Here is a 19,007-nt window from a genome sequence, read left to right on the forward strand (position 1 = left end):
CTTCCAGAAAATTGGAACGGAAATGGCGCCACACCAAACTGGAAGTTTTCCGACTAGCTTGGAAAGACAGTACCGTGCAGTATCGAAGAGCCCTCACTGCTGCTCGATCATCCTACTTTTCCAACTTAATTGAGAAAAATAAGAACAATCCAAAATTTATTTTTGATACTGTTGCAAAGCTAACTAAAAAGCAGCATTCCTCAAGAGAGGATGGCTTTCACTTCAGCAGTAATAAATTCATGAACTTCTTTGAGGAAAAGATCATGATCATTAGAAAGCAAATTACGGACTCCTCTTTAAATCTGCGTATTCCTCCAGGGCTTAGCTGTCCTGGATCTGCACAGCTCTGCCAGGCCCTGGGATCGGGAGAGACACTTAAGTGTTTTAGCACTATATCTCTTGACACAATGATGAAAATAATCATGGCCTCTAAACCTTCAAGCTGCGTACTGGATCCTATTCCAACTAAACTGCTGAAAGAGCTGCTTCATGTGCTTGGCCCTCCTATGTTGAACATAATAAACGGCTCTCTATCCACCGGATGTGTACCAAACTCACTAAAAGTGGCAGTAATAAAGCCTCTCTTGAAAAAGCCAAACCTTGACCCGGAAAATATAAAAAACTATCGGCCTATATCGAATCTTCCATTCCTCTCAAACATTTTAGAAAAATCTGTTGCGCAGCAACTCACTGCCTTCCTGAAGACAAACAATGTATACGAAATGCTTCAGTCTGGTTTTAGACCCCATCATAGCACTGAGACTGCACTTGTGAAGGTGGTAAATGACCTTTTAATGGCGTCAGACCGAGGCTCTGCATCTGTCTTCGTGCTACTAGACCTTAGTGCTGCCTTTGACACCATCGATCACCACATTCTTTTGGAGAGACTGGAAACCCAAATTGGTCTACACGGATAAGTTCTGGCCTGGTTTAGATCTTATCTGTCGGAAAGATATCAGTTTGTCTCTGTGAATGGTTTGTCCTCTGACAAATCAACTGTACATTTCGGTGTTCTTCAAGGTTCCGTTTTAGGACCACTATTGTTTTCACTATATATTTTACCTCTTGGGGATGTTATTCGAAAACATAATGTTAACTTTCACTGCTATGCGGATGACACACAGCTGTACATTTCAATGAAACATGGTGAAGCCCCAAAATTGCCCTCGCTAGAAGCCTGTGTTTCAGACATAAGGAAGTGGATGGCTGAAAACTTTCTACTTTTAAACTCGGACAAAACAGAGATGTTTGTTCTAGGTCCCAAGAAACAAGGAGATCTTCTGTTAAATCTGACAATTAATCTTGATGGTTGTAAAATCGTCTCAAATAAAACTGTGAAGGACCTCGGCGTTACTCTTGACCCTGATCTCTCTTTTGACGAACATATCAAGACTGTTTCAAGGACAGCTTTTTTCCATCTACGTAACATTGCAAAAATCAGAAAATTTCTGTCCAAAAATGATGCAGAAAAATTAATCCATGCATTTGTTGCTTCTGGGTTAGACTACTGCAATGCTCTACTCTCCGGCTACCCGGAAAAAGCACTAAATAAACTTCAGTTAGTGCTAAATACGGCTGCTAGAATCCTGACTAGAACCAAGAAATTTGATCATATTACTCCAGTGCTAGCTTCCCTACACTGGCTTCCTGTTATGGCAAGGGCTGATTTCAAGGTTTTACTGTTAACCTATAAAGCGTTACATGGGCTTGCTCCTACCTATCTTTCCGAGTTGGTCCTGCCGTACATACCTATACGTACGCTACGGTCACAAGACGCAGGCCTCCTAATTGTCCCTAGAATTTCTAAGCAAACAGCGGTAGGCAGGGCTTTCTCCTATAGATCTCCATTTTTATGGAACGGTCTGCCTGCCCATGTGAGAGACGCAGACTCGGTCTCAACCTTTAAGTCTTTACTGAAGACCTACAGTGGGGAGAACAAGTATTTGATACACTGACGATTTTGCAGGTTTTTCTACTTACAAAGCATGTAGAGGTCTGTAATTTTTGTCATAGGTACACTTCAACTGCGAGAGACAGAATCTAAAACAAATATCCAGAAAATCACATTGTATGATTTTTAAGTAATTAATTTGCATTTTATTGCATGAAATAAGTATTTGATACATCAGAAAAGCAGAACTTAATATTTGGTACAGAAACCTTTGTTTGCAATTACAGAGATCATACATTTCCTGTAGTTCTTGACCAGGTTTGCACACACAGCAGCAGGGATTTTGGCCCACTCCTCCATACAGACCTTCTCCAGATCCTTCAGGTTTGGGGGCTGTCGCTGGGCAATACGGACTTTCAGCTCCCTCCAAAGATTTTCTATTGGGTTCAGGTCTGGAGACTGGCTAGGCCACTCCAATACCTTGAGATGCTTCTTACGGAGCCACTCCTTAGTTGCCCAGGCTGTGTGTTTCGGGTCGTTGTCATGCTGGAAGAACCAGCCAAGACCAATCTTCAATGCTCTTACTGAGGGAAGGAGGTTGTTGGCCAAGATCTCGCGATACATGGCCCCATCCATCCTCCCCTCAATACGGTGCAGTCGCCCTGTCCCCTTTGCAGAAAAGCATCCCCAAAGAATGATGTTTCCACCTCCATGCTTCACGGTTGAGATGGTGTTCTTGGGGTTGTACTCATCCTTCTTCTTCCTCCAAACACGGCGAGTGGAGTTTAGACCAAAAAGCTATATTTTTGTCTCATCAGACCACATGACCTTCTCACATTCCTCCTCTGGATCATCCAGATGGTCATTGGCAAACTTCAGAAGGGCCTGGCTTGAGCAGGGGGACCTTGCGTGCGCTGCAGGATTTTAATCCATGACGGCGTAGTGTGTTACTAATGGTTTTCTTTGAGACTGTGGTCCCAGCTCTCTTCAGGTCATTGACCAGGTCCTGTTGTGTAGTTCTGGGCTGATCCCTCACCTTCCTCATGATCATTGATGCCCCACGAGGTGAGATCTTGCATGGAGCCCCAGACCAAGGGTGATTGACCGTCATCTTGAACTTCTTCCATTTTCTAATAATTGCGCCAACAGTTGTTGCCTTCTCACCAAGCTGCTTGCCTATTATCCTGTAGTCCATCCTAGCCTTGTGCAGGTCTACAATTGTATCCCTGATGTCCTTACACAGCTCTCTGGTCTTGGCCATTGTGGAGAGGTTTGAGTCTGTTTGATTGCGTGTGTGGACAGGTGTCTTTTATACAGGTAACGAGTTCAAACAGGTGCAGTTAATACAGGTAATGAGTGGAGAACAGGAGGGCTTCTTAAAGAAAAACGAACAGGTCTGTGAGAGCCGGAATTCTTACTGGTTGGTAGGTGATCAAATACTTATGTCATGCAATAAAATGCAAATTAATTACTTAAAAATCATATAATGTGATTTTCTGGATTTTTGTTTTAGATTCCGTCTCTCACAGTTGAAGTGTAACTATGATAAAAATGACAGACCTCTACATGCTTTGTAAGTAGGAAAACCTGCAAAATCGTCAGTGTATCAAATACTTGTTCTCCCCACTGTATCTCTTCAGTAGGTCATATGATTGAGTGTAGTCTGGCCCAGGAGTGTGAAGGTGAACGGAAAGGCTCTGGAGCAACGAACCGCCCTTGCTGTCTCTGCCTGGCCAGTTCCCCTCTTTCCACTGGGATTCTCTGCCTCTAACCCTATTACAGGGGCTGAGTCACTGGCTTACTGGTGCTCTTTCATGCCGTCCCTAGGAGGGGTGCGTCACTTGAGTGGGTTGAGTTACTGACGTGATCTTCCTGTCTGGGTTGCCCCCCCCCCCCCCCCCCCCCCTTGGTTTGTGCTGTGTTGGAGATCTTTGTGGGCTATACTCGGCCTTGTCTCAGGATTGTAAGTTGGTAGTTGAAGATATCCCTCTAGCGGTGCGGGGGCTGTGCTTTGGCAAAGTGGGTGGGGTTATATCCTTCCTGTTTGGCCCTGTCCGGGGGTATCATCGGATGGGGCCACAGTGTCTCCTGACCCCTCCTGTCTCAGCCTCCAGTATTTATGCTGCAGTAGTTTATGTGTCGGGGGGCTAGGGTCAGTTGGTTATACCTGGAGTACTTCTCCTGTCTTATCCAGTGTCCTGTGTGAATTTAAGTATGCTCTCTCTAATTCTCTCCTTCTCTCTTTCTTTCTGGAACCCCTACCTGTACCAGACCTGCTGCTTTCAACTCTTAATGATCGGCTATGAAAAGCCACTGACATTTATTCCTGATTATTATTTGACCATGCTTGTCATTTATGAACATTTTGAACATCTTGGCCATGTTCTGTTATAATCTCCACCCGGCACAGCCAGAAGAGGACTGGCCACCCCTCATAGCCTGGTTCCTCTCTAGGTTTCTTCCTAGGTTTTGGCCTTTCTAGGGAGTTTTTCCTAGCCACCGTGCTTCTACACCTGCATTGCTTGCTGTTTGGGGTTTTAGGCTGGGTTTCTGTATAACACTTCGAGATATTAGCTGATGTACGAAGAACTATATAAAATAAACTTGATTTGATTTGATATGCTGATAAAATCTAGGGAGCCTTGTTTTCAGATTAGCCTTGTTAATATCCCCAGCTACAATAAATGCAGCCTTGGGATGTGTAGTTTCCAGTTTACATAGAGTCCAATGAAGTTCTTTCAGGGCCGTCGAAGTGTCTGCTTGGGAGAGATATACACGGCTGTGATTATAATCGAAGGGAATTCTCTTGGTAGATTAGGCGGTCGGCATTTGATTGAAAGGACTTGAGTTCCTGTATGTTGTTATGATTACACCACGACTCGTTAATCATAAGGCATACACCCCCGCCCTTCTTCTTACCAGAGAGATGTTTGTTTCTGTCGGTGCAATGTGTAAAGAAACCAGGTGGCTGTACCGACTCTGATAACATATCCCGAGTGAGGCATGTTTCCGTGAAGCAGAGAATGTTGCAATCTCTGATGTTTCTCTGGAAGGCAACCCTTGCTCGGATTTTGTATACCTTGTTGTCAAGAGACTGGACATTGGCGAGTAGTATACTCGGGAGCGGTGCGTGATGTGCCCGTCTACGGAGCCTGACCAGAAGACCACTCCGTCTGCCCCTTCTGCGGCGCCATTGTTTTGGGTCGCCTGCTGGGATCCGATCCATTATCCTGGGTGGTTGACCAAACAGAGGATCCGCTTCGGGAAAGTCGTTGCACTTATATCCAATAGTTCCTCCCGGCTGTATGTAATAAGACTTACGATTTCCTGGGGTAACAGTGTAAGAAATAATGCATTAAAGAACGAAATACTGCATAGTTTCCTAAGAACGCAAAGCGAGGCGGCCATCTCTGTCGGCGCCGGATGAAACACAACTATCAGTTGTGATAATGCGCTCATATAAGTATGAATTCCTGCATATAGCAATAAACTATGCATTTTTACAGTGTTTTGTTTTGCGTTACAACACAAGAGAGGAAATTTTTGTCAATTCAAGAGAACAAACCACTGACTCCTAAAACATTAAATGTAAAATGTACAGTTCATTGCATTTTGCAGGAATCAAAACTTTAGAGGGTGTTGGCCAGTACGTGGGGAAGGACCAATAAAAACACGCAGCCTTTATTTAGTGAACTTTACACTGCATAAAACTGTCCGAGACCTATTGTACAGTGACACAAAACACAGTTACAGGTGTTGCCAACTGTAAACATTGGCAAGAGGCCAATCTGAAGCACTTGAACCGATACCAGGCTAAAAATCATTCAGATTATGTCTCTGTTCCTGTGTTGGGTCTTTTGTTGACTTTGTTTTAAATCTTATCAACAGATAACTATTAATTAATTGAATGGGAAATGATTTAACTGAACTGGTGAAAACCACACTCAGCCCCACCTTAATAAAATATTTGTTTGGAAACTGTTGTCTGCCTCTACTTTGTGTAGTTTGACTCAGAGCTCTCTATACTCATTGGCATTCACATAGGGTGATGTAGGAGGCACCTTGTGACAGACGAAGCCAACACACAGAGCTATTGCCTAATCCCCCCAACAGGTTGTTCCTCATTCTTTATCTCCTTGTCTGCAGTTCTCTTCAGTGTTTTAACGAGGGTGTAATAAAGAAGAACATCTCTCAGGATGAGGACAGGCATAGTGACCTTAATTAAATTATGATCAGACCATGCTATAATTTAGTCAATGATCTGCAGGGAATGTGTTGTGCAGGCTTGGCAGTACTATTCTTCTGTTTCTCAAGATGCCTAGCTCCTCCCCCAAGGTGGTCCGTCCTCTACATAAGATGAGCTCCATAGGCAGGCAGCTCTGTTGAGTGACTGTTGTGTATGAGCACAAGCGGTCTCTCTTTTTAGCCCAGGGTAAGGTGTAAGAGATCCGATCGAGGATGTCTCTTATGGAAGGTCTTCTTCTCCAGGCTCCCAGCACGGCGACACTGCTGGGGGCTGTGCTGTTTCTGCTCGTCCTCTACCTCCTCTCCTCTGGTTCCAGCTCTGAGGAACATGGGAAGGAGCCTCCAGGACCCAGGCCGCTGCCCCTGCTTGGTAACTTGCTCCAGCTGGATCTCAATAGGCCTTACCAGACTCTCTTTGAGGTGAGATATTAATAAGTCAAAAGCTTGCTTGCTTGAACTATTCAATTTCAAGTACCTCCTTTCAAGATATTGACTCAAAGTACCCAGCTAGCACATTTGGTTTATTGAAGTTGTGGGAAAGTATGTTTTTTGTTTCATGTTATTTGTGGGAATGAAGCCATACGTTTCCTGAACGGTAAAAATAATGTTTGTTTAACCCTTGTGTAGTCTTAACATTCTGTAAACTCCCCTTTAGTGAAGGTGGGTAAAAAAGGACCCGCCTTCACTAAACCCCTAAAATAAAGCAGCTCAATTGAATTTTAAACCCCAAATCTATTTTGCATGAAGAAACAAGCTGTCATTCGTCATAAACTTTGTGAATATCTGGGTTCTTCCTCTTCACAATGCAGAAAGACAGACCAGTGGACACCACTCGTGTTTATTACAACACACCTGTCATCATTGTTTTCTTTACTAAAGTAGAGCTTTATTATTATTATTATTGCTAAAGGTACTGCATATGTGTAAACATATTTTGTTTTGCAAGAAATAGCACTTGTAAAGTCTAAGAAAGTAGCAGAAATGTGCAGAAAGTAGTTTTGAAAGCATTTTATTGAATGGAAACAATAACAGTCTTGAACCTTTTTGGAAACATAGTGATATATTCTTATATTCTGTACAATGAGGAACTCAACTACAAAGTACTAGTCTTCTCCCATTTGTTGAACCATTGCCCCCACCCACAAGGTGTATAAACAACAGTAATAAATAATAAAATAATATAATAGATACAAAACAAAAACATGAGGAACGTAAATCAATCAACTATAACTGCTCCAGGAACACCCACCTCTTGTTTTGCTTATCAGGCATCCAGGTAGGGTTGATCTTGTTCCATATCACTAAGGCATTGTATGAGAACACATCAATGATGTTATGGAAGATGACCAGGGGCCAGCGGGCAGTCATCCTCCTGCAGCTGTAAGTTTCAATCACCTTGTCCAGTTTGTCCACAACTTTGTTTTGGTTGTAGTCCAGGATGATTTTTAATTTTTATTTTACCTTTATATAACTAAGCAAGTTAGTTAAGAACTAATTCTTATTTCCACATTCTTGTTCCTCTTTGGGAGGTAAGAAACTAGAGTGGTGGTGGGGGTGAAGGCAAACTTTGATGAGAAGGCCTCTTTACCCCTTGTTGCGAGGAGTGCAGGGGGGAGCTCAGGCTTGTTCTTTCTAACTGTGCCAACCATGGTGATCTTCCTCTTCAGGAGCTGCTGGCTGAGTTCAATCAGTAGCACATAATCTACATTTCTCATTGTGTGTGTCTTTGTGGTTTTTGTGGTGTGTAAATTATTTTATAACTGCCGGGTCAGTAATTACCCTAAGACAATCTTTGTACCCTGATGGTATACAGCTTTCATGGAAATATTAACAAAGGCAATGTTTCAATTTGTCTAATGTTGGGGTCACTTTAGGAAAAGTAATCACATTTAAAGTTGAATGAAATATCATTCAGAGAGTTCTCTGTTGTTAAACATAGTGGCGGGTCATTTTTTACCCTTAAGACAACACAGGGTTAAATGTTCTGAGAAGAGAAGTGGACATTTTGGGTTTTTTAATAACTTCCGTATAAATTTCGCTGAATGTTTCAATAAGACTTTTAATAACACTGCTTGCTTATTTTGTGTTTGCTTTTTTGAACTTTGTGAGCACAGACAGGACACATGGCATTTCATTTCATAAGGCATTAATAATGAAACACGTTTATTTTTTATTATGACAGCATTAGTGAGATTCAAACCTTTAACCCTCTGTTCTCTTTTAATGGAATTAGTCCACAGCATCACCAGGGTCAATAGCATGCCATGTTTTTTAAAATCATACAAATCTGTTAATTGTAGCATATTTAAACAAACCCCATTTCAAAGGAAACGAGCACTCATTAAGATCAGGTGTGGCCAATTAGTGGGTGCAGCCATCACACCCAAACACACTTAACAAGATAGAGGATAGAGAGACTTTTGTTGATGCTGAGAATGTTTTAAAAAAAACTTTCTTAGAATTTTCTCTGAATGTTATTAAAGTTTTCTTGTGGTTTTTATGGGAAGTTTTCTAAACGTTCTTAGAGCATTTTGAGGACATGACTTTAACTAAAACCACGAGGAAACCTGTACGAATCATTATGATGAAGTACTGAAATTCCCACAGAAGAATGTTGTTTCTTAACGCTCTAAGAACATGATTTTAAATAGAACCATGAAGATATCTGTGGGAAATGTTATGCTGAAGTACTGAAATTCCCACGAAGAATGTTATTCCTTAATGTTCTCTAAACTATTTGAGAACATTCCCAATGTTAAACCAGTTTGAGAACATTCCTAGAACACTACCAACATGTAATTCATTTCTTAAATGGGCTTAGCGTGTTCCAAAGCCAAGCAACTATACAGCACCATTGCCAGAAATATGTGGAAGGTTGTTTAAAAAAATAACCATATGATAACCACGCTCTCACCAAGCTCTATGGTTCTCAGAACATTATGCGCTAGCTGGGTATTTACATGATCAGTCATTCATTTATGGAAGGTAACACATTAAACTTGTTTGTCAAACACTGACCTCAGCAGTTCCTAGGCTCACATTTTACGAGGCATTTTCATTTGAATGGAAAGGATCTTATCTGTCTTAACCTGGTCTTTTGGCTTATTTTATGTTCTACAGCTGTCCAAGAAATATGGCTCGGTGTTCACAGTTCACATTGGACCCCAAAAAGTGGTCGTTCTCGCAGGATACAAGACAGTCAAGCAAGCACTGGTCAACCATGCAGAGGAGTTTGGGGACAGGGGCATCAATCATTTGTTTGGTGAATTAAACAAAGGACACGGTAATGTCAGATAACTTAAATATTATATATAAGAGATTCTTCAAAGTAGCCACCCTTTTCCTTGATGACAGCTTTGCAAACTCTTTGCATTCTCTCAACCAGCTTCACCGTGAATGCTTTTCCAACAGTCTTGAAGAAGTTCCCACATTTGCTGAGCACTTGTTGGCTGCTTTTCCTTCACTCTTCGGTCCAACTCATCCCAAACCATCTCAATTGAGTTGAGGTCAGGTGATTGTGGAGGCCATCTGATGCGGCACTCCATCACTCTCCTTCTTGGTCAAATAGCCCTTACACAGCCTGGAAGTGTGTTTTCTCATTGTCCTGTTGAAAAACAAATGATAGTCCCACTAAGCTTTAACCAGATGGGATGGCGTATTGCTGCAGAATGCTGTGGTAGCCATGCTGGTTAAGTGTGCCTAGAATTCTAAATAAATCACTGACAGTGTCGCCAGCAAAGCACCATCACACCTCCTCCTCCATGCTTCACGGTGGGAACCACACATGCGTAAAATCATCCATTCACCTACTCTGCGTCTCACAAAGACACGGAGGTTGGAACCAAACATCTCAAATTTGGACTCATCAGACCAAAGATACAATTTCTACTGGTCTAATGTCCATTGCTCATGTTTCTTGGCCCAAGCAAGTTTCTTCTTCTTATTGGTGTGCTTTAGTAGTTGTTTCTTTGCAGCAATTCGACCATGAAGGGCTGATTTAGGCAGTCTCCTCTGAACAGTTGATGTTGAGATGTGTCTGTTACATAAACTCTGTGAAGCATTTATTTGGTCTGCAATTTCTGAGGCTGGTACCTCTGCAGCAGAGGTAACTCTAGGTCTTCCTTTCCTGTGGCAGTCCTTATGAGAGCCAGTTTCATCATAACACTTGATGGTTTTTGCGACTGCACTTAAAGACATTTTTCGTATTGACTTGCCATGTCTTACAGTAATGATGGACTGTCGTTTTTCCTTGCTTATTTGAGCTGTTCCTGCCATAATATGGACTTGGTATTTTACCAAATAGGGCTATCTTCTGTATACCACCCATACCTTATCACAACACAACTGATTGGCTCAAACTCATTAAGAAGGAAAGAAATTCCACAAATTAACTTTTAACAAGGCACACTTGTTAATTGAATTGCATTCCAGGTGATTACCTCATGAAGCGGGTTGAGAGAAGGCCAAGAGTGTGCAAAGCTGTCAGCAAGGCAAAGGGTGGCTACTTTGAAGAATCTCAAATATAAAATGTATTTTGATTTGTTTAACGCTTTTTTGGATCCTCATGATTCCATATGTATTATTTCACAGTTTTGATGTCTTCACTATTATTCTACAATGTAGAAAATAGTACAAATAAAGAAAGACCCTTGAATGAGTAGGTGTGTCCAAACTTATGACTGGTACTGTACATGATGCTCTTCTGTGTTCAACCGACTCTAACAACCCCAAATATCTTACAAATATTTTATTCTCTCCTGACTTAATAAAAATATGAAGAAAAAAACACATTTTGTTTGAAACCTCCTACTTCCATTAATCTGTGCTTCTTAAAATTGATTTGTATTCCTTTAAGAATGTCACTCAACTACTACATCAGAACAATATTGTTCTACTGTACTTTTTAATAGGTATTGTATTTGCCAATGGAGATTCATGGAAAGAAATGAGACGCTTTGCCCTGACAAACCTTAGGGACTTTGGCATGGGCAAGAAAGCGAGCGAGGAGAAGATCATTGAGGAAGTTCGCTACTTGATTGAAGTGTTTGAAGAACACAATGGTAAAGTTCTTATATCAATAACACAATCAAAATAAGTCTTCATCTTTTCTCAGTTTTTCTCATTTCGGTTCTGTTTTTTGCTCTTTGTCACAGGTAAAGCATTTGACACGACCCAGGCAATGAATTACGCTGTCTCCAACATCATCTGCAGCATTGTGTACGGCAGCAGGTTTGACTACTCTGATCCACGGTTCCGACGCTCGGTGGATCAAGCAAATGAGTCCATCCGACTCGGAGGATCTGTTTCAATACAGGTATGATACCGTGCTTATCATGTTTACTTTGAGAACAATGACAGACTGGTCACACTAGATTCAATTAGTCCAAGTATAATATATACAGACAAAATAGAAGGTAATTTTTGCTTTGCTTTTTATTTAAAGTTGTACAACATGTTCCCATGGTTGGGCCCATTGCTGAAGAACAAGACACTTATCATGAAAAATATTGCCGACAACAAGGATGAGATGAAGGAGCTGGTGAGGGGGCTGAAGGAGACTCTCAACCCGCAGATGTGTAGAGGCTTCGTGGACTCGTTCCTTGTCCGAAAGCAGACCCTGGAGGTATAAAGAGTTATTACAGTTATAGGCATGTCATTTCTTGGAGTGAATAACTAGGGTCTCCAGGGGGAGATGATTTAGAAATAACTGCTCTTGTTTACTGAAACATGTTTGTTTATGTATTAAAAGGAATCAGGCAACATGAACTCTCATTACCACATTGAGAATCTCATACAGACTGTGGCCAACCTGTTTGCTGCTGGTACCGACACCACCGGGACAACCCTGCGCTGGGGTCTGCTGCTCATGGCCAAATACCCCGATATACAGGGTAAGGGTTGATACTCACACACTCACCTGACAAACACGCCTCATACAGTGCATTTGGAAAGTATTTAGACCACTTCACTTTTTCCACATTTTGTTACGTTACAGCCTTATTATAAAATTGATTCAATTGTTTTTATTTCTCATCAATCTACACACAATAGCCCATAACCACAAGGGCAAAAAACTGAAATATCACAGACAATGCTCTGTACTTTGTTGAAGCACCTTTGGCAGCGGATACAGCCTTGAGTCTGCTTGGGTATGACGCTACAAGCTTGGCACACATGTATTTGGGGAGTTTCTCCCATTCCTCTCTGCAGATCCTCTCAAGCTCTGTCAGGTTGGATGGGGAGCGTCGGTGCACAGCTATTTTCAGGTTTCTCCAGAGATGTTCTTTCGGGCTCAAGTGCGGGCTCTGGCTGGGCCAATCAAGGAATTTCAGAGACTTGTCACGAAGCCACATCTGCATTGTCTTGGCTGTGTGCTTAGGGCCGTTGTCCTGTTGGAAGGTGAACCTTCGCCCCCAGTCTGAGGTCCTGAGCACTCTGGAGCAGGTTTTCATCAAGGATCTCTCTGTACTTTGCTCCATTCATCTTTTCCTCGATCCTGACTAATTTCCCTGCCGCTCAAAAACATCCCCACATCATGGTGCTGCCACCACCATGCTTCACTGTAGGGATGGTATTGGCCAGGTGATGAGAGGTGCCTGGGTTCAATCTTGGTTTCATCAGAACAGAGAATCTTGTTTCTCATGGTCTGAGAGTCCTTTAGGTGCTTTTTGGCAAACTCCAAGAAGGCTGTCATGTGCCTTTTAATGAGGAGTGGCTTCCGTCTGGCCACTCTACCATAAAGGCTGAATTGGTGGAGTGTTGCAGAGATGGTTGTCCTTCTGGAACGTTCTCCCATCTCCACAGAGGTACTCTGGAGCTCTGTCAGAGTGACCATCAGTTCTTGGTCACCTCCCTGAACAAGGCCCTGCTCCCCCGATTGCTCAGTTTGGCCAGGCGGCCTGCTCTGGGAAGAATCTTGGTGGTTCCAAACTTCTTCCATTTAAGAATGATGGAGGCCACTGTGTTCTTGGGGACCTTCAATGCTGCAGCCATTTTTTGTACCCTTCCCAAGATCTGTGCTTCGACACAATCCTGTCTCTATGGACAATTCCTTCAACCTCATGGCTTGGTTTTTACGCCAACATGCACTGTCAACTGTGGGACCTTATATACACAGGCGTGTGCCTTTCGAAATCATGTCCAATTAATTGAATTTACCACAGGTGGACTCCAATCAAGTTGTAGAAACATCTCAAGGATGAAAACAGGATGCACCTGAGCTCAATTGCGAGTCTCATAGTAAAGGGTCTGATTACTTATGTAATTAAAGTATTTCTGTTTTTTATTTTTATAGCTCACTTATATAATGTGTGCAAACTCCTCTATCTGTATTCTGTCTCTAAATGTTGTCTGTCACTAGCAGTATCATAAAAAATTCAGAGTATCTGTAAATGTACTTGGCAAATAAAGGTGATTCTGATTTGAAGGACCTTTGTACAGACAGTGTATGATTGCAGTTATGTAAGACAATTACGGTTTTACTCGCTGTAAACATTGGCACATTTCCCACCTGAACCACAGGTCTTTGAATTGAATCCAAGTTAATTAACAGATACAGGCTGAAGATCATTCAGATTTTACAGTAACTTTATCCCTCCCTCTTCCTTTTTTCCCAGACCGGGTCCAAGAGGAGATAAGTAGAGTCATAGGAAGTCGTCAGGCTTTGGTAGAGGACAGGAAGAACCTGCCCTACACTGATGCAGTGATCCATGAGACCCAGCGACTGGCCAACATTGCACCCATGGCCATCCCTCACACCACCAGCCAAGACGTCACCTTCCAGGGATACTTCATCAAAAAGGGGACTACTGTGTTACCTCTGCTGACGTCTGTCCTGCGAGATGAGAGCGAATGGAAGAGCCCTCACACCTTTTACCCCGCCCACTTTCTGGATGAGGAAGGTCGATTCGTTAAGAAAGATGCCTTCATGCCCTTCTCTGCAGGTGAGTCCCACTGTGTGTTTCCTTGTTAACACTATCATTCAATAATTAACTAAATCTGATGTCCTTCTATGGTGCTCAATTAACTAAATCTGATGTCCTTCTATGGTGGTCAATTAACTAATTTGATATCCTTCCATGATGGTCAATTAACTCATTTTGATATCCTTCCATGATGGTCAATTAACTAATTCTGATATCCTTCTATGGTGGTCAATTAACTAAATCTGATATCATTCTATGGTGGTCAATTAACTAAATCTGATATCATTCTATGGTGGTCAATTAACTCATTTTGATATCCTTCTATGATGGTCAATCGACTACTTCTTATATCCTTCTATGGTGCTCAATTAACTACATCTGATATCCTTCTATGGTGGCCAATTAACTAATTTTGATATCCTTCTATGATGGTCAATCGACTAATCTTATATCCTTCTATGGTGCTCAATTAACTACATCTGATATCCTTCTATAGTTGTCAATTGACTAATTCTGATATCCTTCTATGGTGCTGAATTAACTAAATCTGATGTCCTTCTATGGTGCTCAATTAACTAAATCTGATATCCTCATTGCTTTGGCTCAAAGAGAGTTGAGGGGATGGAAATGACGTTGAAGCAATGTGGAATAGACATTGAATTGACGTCTGTGCCCAGTGGGAATATTGATATTTGTCAATTATAGGAACCTATGTTTACACATCTATTGTCCTCATGCTGTCTTCCTCATCTTCCTCTTCCAGGTCGTAGCGCGTGTCTAGGAGAAAGTCTGGCCAGGATGGAGCTCTTCCTTTTCTATTGTCCTCATGCTGTCTTCCTCATCTTCCTCTTCCAGGTCGTAGGGTGTGTCTAGGAGAGAGTCTGGCCAGGATGGAGCTCTTCCTTTTCTATTGTCCTCATGCTGTCTTCCTCATCTTCCTCTTCCAGGTCGTAGGGTGTGTCTAGGAGAGAGTCTGGCCAGGATGGAGCTCTTCCGTTTCTGTTGTCCTCATGCTGTCTTCCTCATCTTCCTCTTCCAGGTCGTAGGGCGTGTCTAGGAGAGAGTCTGGCCAGGATGGAGCTCTTCCTTTTCTTCACCTCCCTCCTGCAGCGCTTTAGATTCTCTCCTCCTCCCGGTGTAACAGAGGAGGATCTGGACCTCACACCATCCCTGGGGTTCACCCTCACTCCTTCATCTCACCAGTTGTGTGCTGTGAGCAGGGTCTGAGATGAAAGTCTGGGTCCAATGTATATTACACACTAAACTCTCAACTTTAGACAAAACACACTGCAGGAATATGCTGGAAAACTATTATGTCACTGCCCATGGACATGAATGACATGAATATATACCTGGCTACAGGGATCTGAGGTTTAAAGTTGATTGGACCTAAATGAACTGAAGCAGCTTTTGTAAACCATTCAGAGGAGTTCTGCAGTCCTAGATGCTGACACCTTTATCATGTCTGGGGGGCAATCGTTTAAAACCATCAATGTTGATCTAGAGACATACACTCAAACAACCTTTTAGGGATACCCTAGGTGGGGTCCTCAGTAAAATGTCAATGTCCGCAGGAAGTGTACGTTATGATTGAGAGACCAAACTTGGACTTTAGGATCCTATTCCTAGACTGCAAGTGCCCTTATCCCCACTGAGGTCCATAGAGGTCATATCCTTACCCACCACTCCCAGGAAAATATTCTTGGTTTGTAATTCAAAAATGCAAGAATACAGTCCTAAGAAAGGTCACATTTGTCATCTGAAAGTCCCCAAAATATGGCCTAAAATTGTCATCTAAATGTATAAAAAGTGTAAACTCTAAACTAGTGCCGTCTCTACTGGTAGTTGTACAGTCAATACTTAGCACTTTTTTACAGGACAACTGTATGACCTATAGCTCCGTTTTTTTCCACAGGTCCTTCTGACCAAAGAAACTCAGACATTTCAACAACAAAAAATACCAATCAGGGGGAAATTATGCAAATGTTTAATATTCTTCAACTTTTTAGTGCTGTCATTAATTTATTGAATGACAAATACTAAGTGCTAGTTAAGGAAAGGTAGACACATTGGCACTTTTTGAAAGCTTTTCTAAAGATATGAAAATAGATAGCTATGCAGATGTATATGCAGATGATTGTTTATGTATCAGTAATGTCACTTGTCACTTCAATCAGGGACGGGGTGGGGTGGGTGAAACAGTGTCAATCACATCCAAACATGGGAAACCAGGTGTTTGGTGTCGTTCCAGTTGTCCCATTCCGGTCATCACTATGAGCCATCCCAAACTCATCATTCTCACCTGAGATATATGTTAACCAGTTAAATCCATTGCTGATGTTGTATATTTAGTTGGAGGAAAATAAATGCAATTCAAATATCAAATAAATAAATACATGAAAATCTTCTTTATTTCAAATGTTATGCACCCTTAGAAAAAAGGGTGCCAAAAGGGTTCTTCGGCTGTCCCCATAGGAGAACCCTTTCCAATTTCAGGTAGATCCCTTGTGGAAAGAGTTTTACATGGAACCCAAAATGGGGGTTCTACCTGGAACCAAAAAGGGTTCTTCAAAGGGAAGACAGAATAGGTTTGCACGTCATTCTTGAGCAGAGGGGGCAAAGTTCTCCCCAAATTTGTGGTATCCAATTGGTAGTTACAGTCTTGTCCCATCGCTGCAACTCCCGTATGAACTAAGGAGAGGCGAAGGTTGAGAGCCGTGCGTCCTCCGAAACACATCCCAGCCAAGCCACACTGTTTCTTGACACACTGCTCGTTTAACCCGGAAGCCAGCTGCACCAATGTGTCAGAGGAAACACCGTACACCTGGCAACCGTGTCAGAGTGCATGCACCCAGCCCGCCACAGGAGTCGCTAGAGCGCGATGGGACAAGGAAATCTCTGCCTGCCAAACCCTCTCCTAACCCGGTTGACGCTGGGCCAATTGTGGGCCGCCTTATGGGTCTCCCAGTCACAGCCAGCTGAGACACAGCCTGGGATCGAACCTGGGTCTGTAGTGATGCCTCAAGCACTGCATTGGAGTGCCTTAGACTGCTGCACCACTCAGGATGCCCCCAAAAATGGATTTTAACAAACAATTGGTAACCCAAAAATGCGTCCCTCCGTTTGAATTTCAAAATCCCGATGTGGCCCTCGAGCCACAAAGTTTGCCCACCCCTGATCTAGAGGTTATGTTAGAAGACAGTATTAGGTATGGAAGATGAACCTCAGGGCTATGTCAGAGGGAACTTTTAATGGAAAAATAAAATAAATAAAAAAATCCAGAAAATCACATTGTATGATTTTAAGTAATTAATTTGCATTTTATTGCATGACATAAGTTTTTGATACATCAGAAAAGCAGAACTTAATATTTGGTACAGAAACCTTTGTTGCAATTACAGAGATCATACGTTTCCTGTAGTTCTTGACCAGGTTTGCACACACTGCAGCAGGGATTTTGGCCCACTCCTCCATACAGACCTTCTCCAGATCCTTCAGGTTTTGGGGCTGTCGCTGGGCAATACGGACTTTCAGCTCCCTCCAAAGATTTTCTATTGGGTTCAGGTCTGGAGACTGGCTAGGCCACTCCAGGACCTTGAGATGCTTCTTAAGGACCCACTCCTTAGTTGCCCTGGCTGTGTGTTTCGGGTCGTTGTCATGCTGGAAGACCCAGCCACGACCCATCTTCAAGGCTCTTACTGAGGGAAGGAGGTTGTTGGCCAAGATCTCGCGATACATGGCCCCATCCATCCTCGCCTCAAAATGGTGCAGTCGTCCTGTCCCCATTGCATAAAAGCATCCCCAAAGAATGTTGTTTCCACCTCCATGCTTCACGGTTGGGATGGTGTTCTTGGGGTTGTACTCTCCTTCTTCTTCCTCCAAACACGGCAAGTGGAGTTTAGACCAAAAAGCTCTATTTTTGTCTGATCAGACCACATGACCTTCTCCCATTCCTCTTCTGGATCATCCAGATGGTCATTGGCAAACTTCAGATGGGCCTGGACATGCGCTGGCTTGAGCAGGGGGACCTTGTGTGCGCTGCAGGATTTTAATCCATGACGGCGTAGTGTGTTACTAATGGTTTTCTTTGAGACTGTGGTCCCAGCTCTCTTCAGGTCATTGACCAGGTCCTGCTGTGTAGTTCTGGGCTGATCCCTCACCTTCCTCATGATCATTGATGCCCCACGAGGTGAGATCTTGCATGGAGCCCCAGACCAAGGGTGATTGACCGTCATCTTGAACTTCTTCCATTTTCTAATAATTTCGCCAACAGTTGTTGCCTTCTCACCAAGCTGCTTGCCTATTGTCCTGTAGCCCATCCCAGCCTTGTGCAGGTCTACAATTTTATCCCTGATGTCCTTACACAGCTCTCTGGTCTTGGCCATTGTGGAGAGGTTGGAGTCTGTTTGATTTAGTGTGTGGACAGGTGTCTTTTATACAGGTAACGAGTTCAAACAGGTGCAGTTAATACAGGTAATGAGTGGAGAACAGGAGGGCTTCTTAATAACCTCTCTGGGATATGTGGGATGGTAGCGTCTCACTTGGCCAATAGCCAGGGAAAATGTATAGCGCCAAATTCAAAAAAATGATATAAAATCAAACTTTCATTAAATCACACATGTAAGATACCAAATTAAAGCTACACTCGTTGTGAACCCAGCCACCTTGTCAGATTTCAAAAGGCTTTGCGGCGAAAGCATAAGACGCTATTATCTGATGATAGCACAACAGTAAACAAAGAGAGTGTAGCATATTTCAACACTGCAGGCACTACACAAAACGCAGAAATAAAATATAAATCATGACGAGATTATTTTGTTGGCACTCCAATATGTCCCTTAAACATCACAAATGGTCCTTTTGTTCGATTAATTCCATCCATATATATCCAAATTGTCCATTTATTTGGCGCGTTTGATCCAGAAAAAAAACAGCTTCCAATTTGT

The 19,007-nt window shown here is 42.6% G+C and overlaps 1 protein-coding gene across 2 annotated transcripts; it reads left to right on the forward strand.

Annotated features, from left to right (window-relative positions):
* The first annotated feature begins 6,083 nt into the window (after positions 1-6,083).
* Positions 6,084-16,454, forward strand: LOC129829596 (cytochrome P450 2K1-like). 2 transcript variants are annotated; one of them, XM_055891377.1, is made up of 8 exons: positions 6,084-6,556; positions 9,257-9,419; positions 11,047-11,196; positions 11,290-11,450; positions 11,580-11,759; positions 11,886-12,027; positions 13,753-14,079; positions 14,917-15,041. In XM_055891377.1, exons 1-8 carry the CDS (start codon positions 6,350-6,352, stop codon positions 15,024-15,026), a joined length of 1,440 nt encoding a protein of 479 aa, XP_055747352.1. In that variant the 5' UTR covers positions 6,084-6,349; the 3' UTR covers positions 15,027-15,041. The 2 variants fall into 2 exon arrangements, with proteins under 2 accessions (XP_055747352.1, XP_055747351.1); XM_055891376.1 differs by lacking the exon at positions 14,917-15,041 and adding an exon at positions 15,101-16,454 and having other exon boundaries at positions 6,085-6,556.
* The last annotated feature ends 2,553 nt before the right edge of the window (positions 16,455-19,007 follow it).

Source organism: Salvelinus fontinalis, chromosome 31, assembly GCF_029448725.1.
Source record: "Salvelinus fontinalis isolate EN_2023a chromosome 31, ASM2944872v1, whole genome shotgun sequence".
In the NCBI taxonomy this organism is placed as follows: Eukaryota; Metazoa; Chordata; class Actinopteri; order Salmoniformes; family Salmonidae; genus Salvelinus; species Salvelinus fontinalis.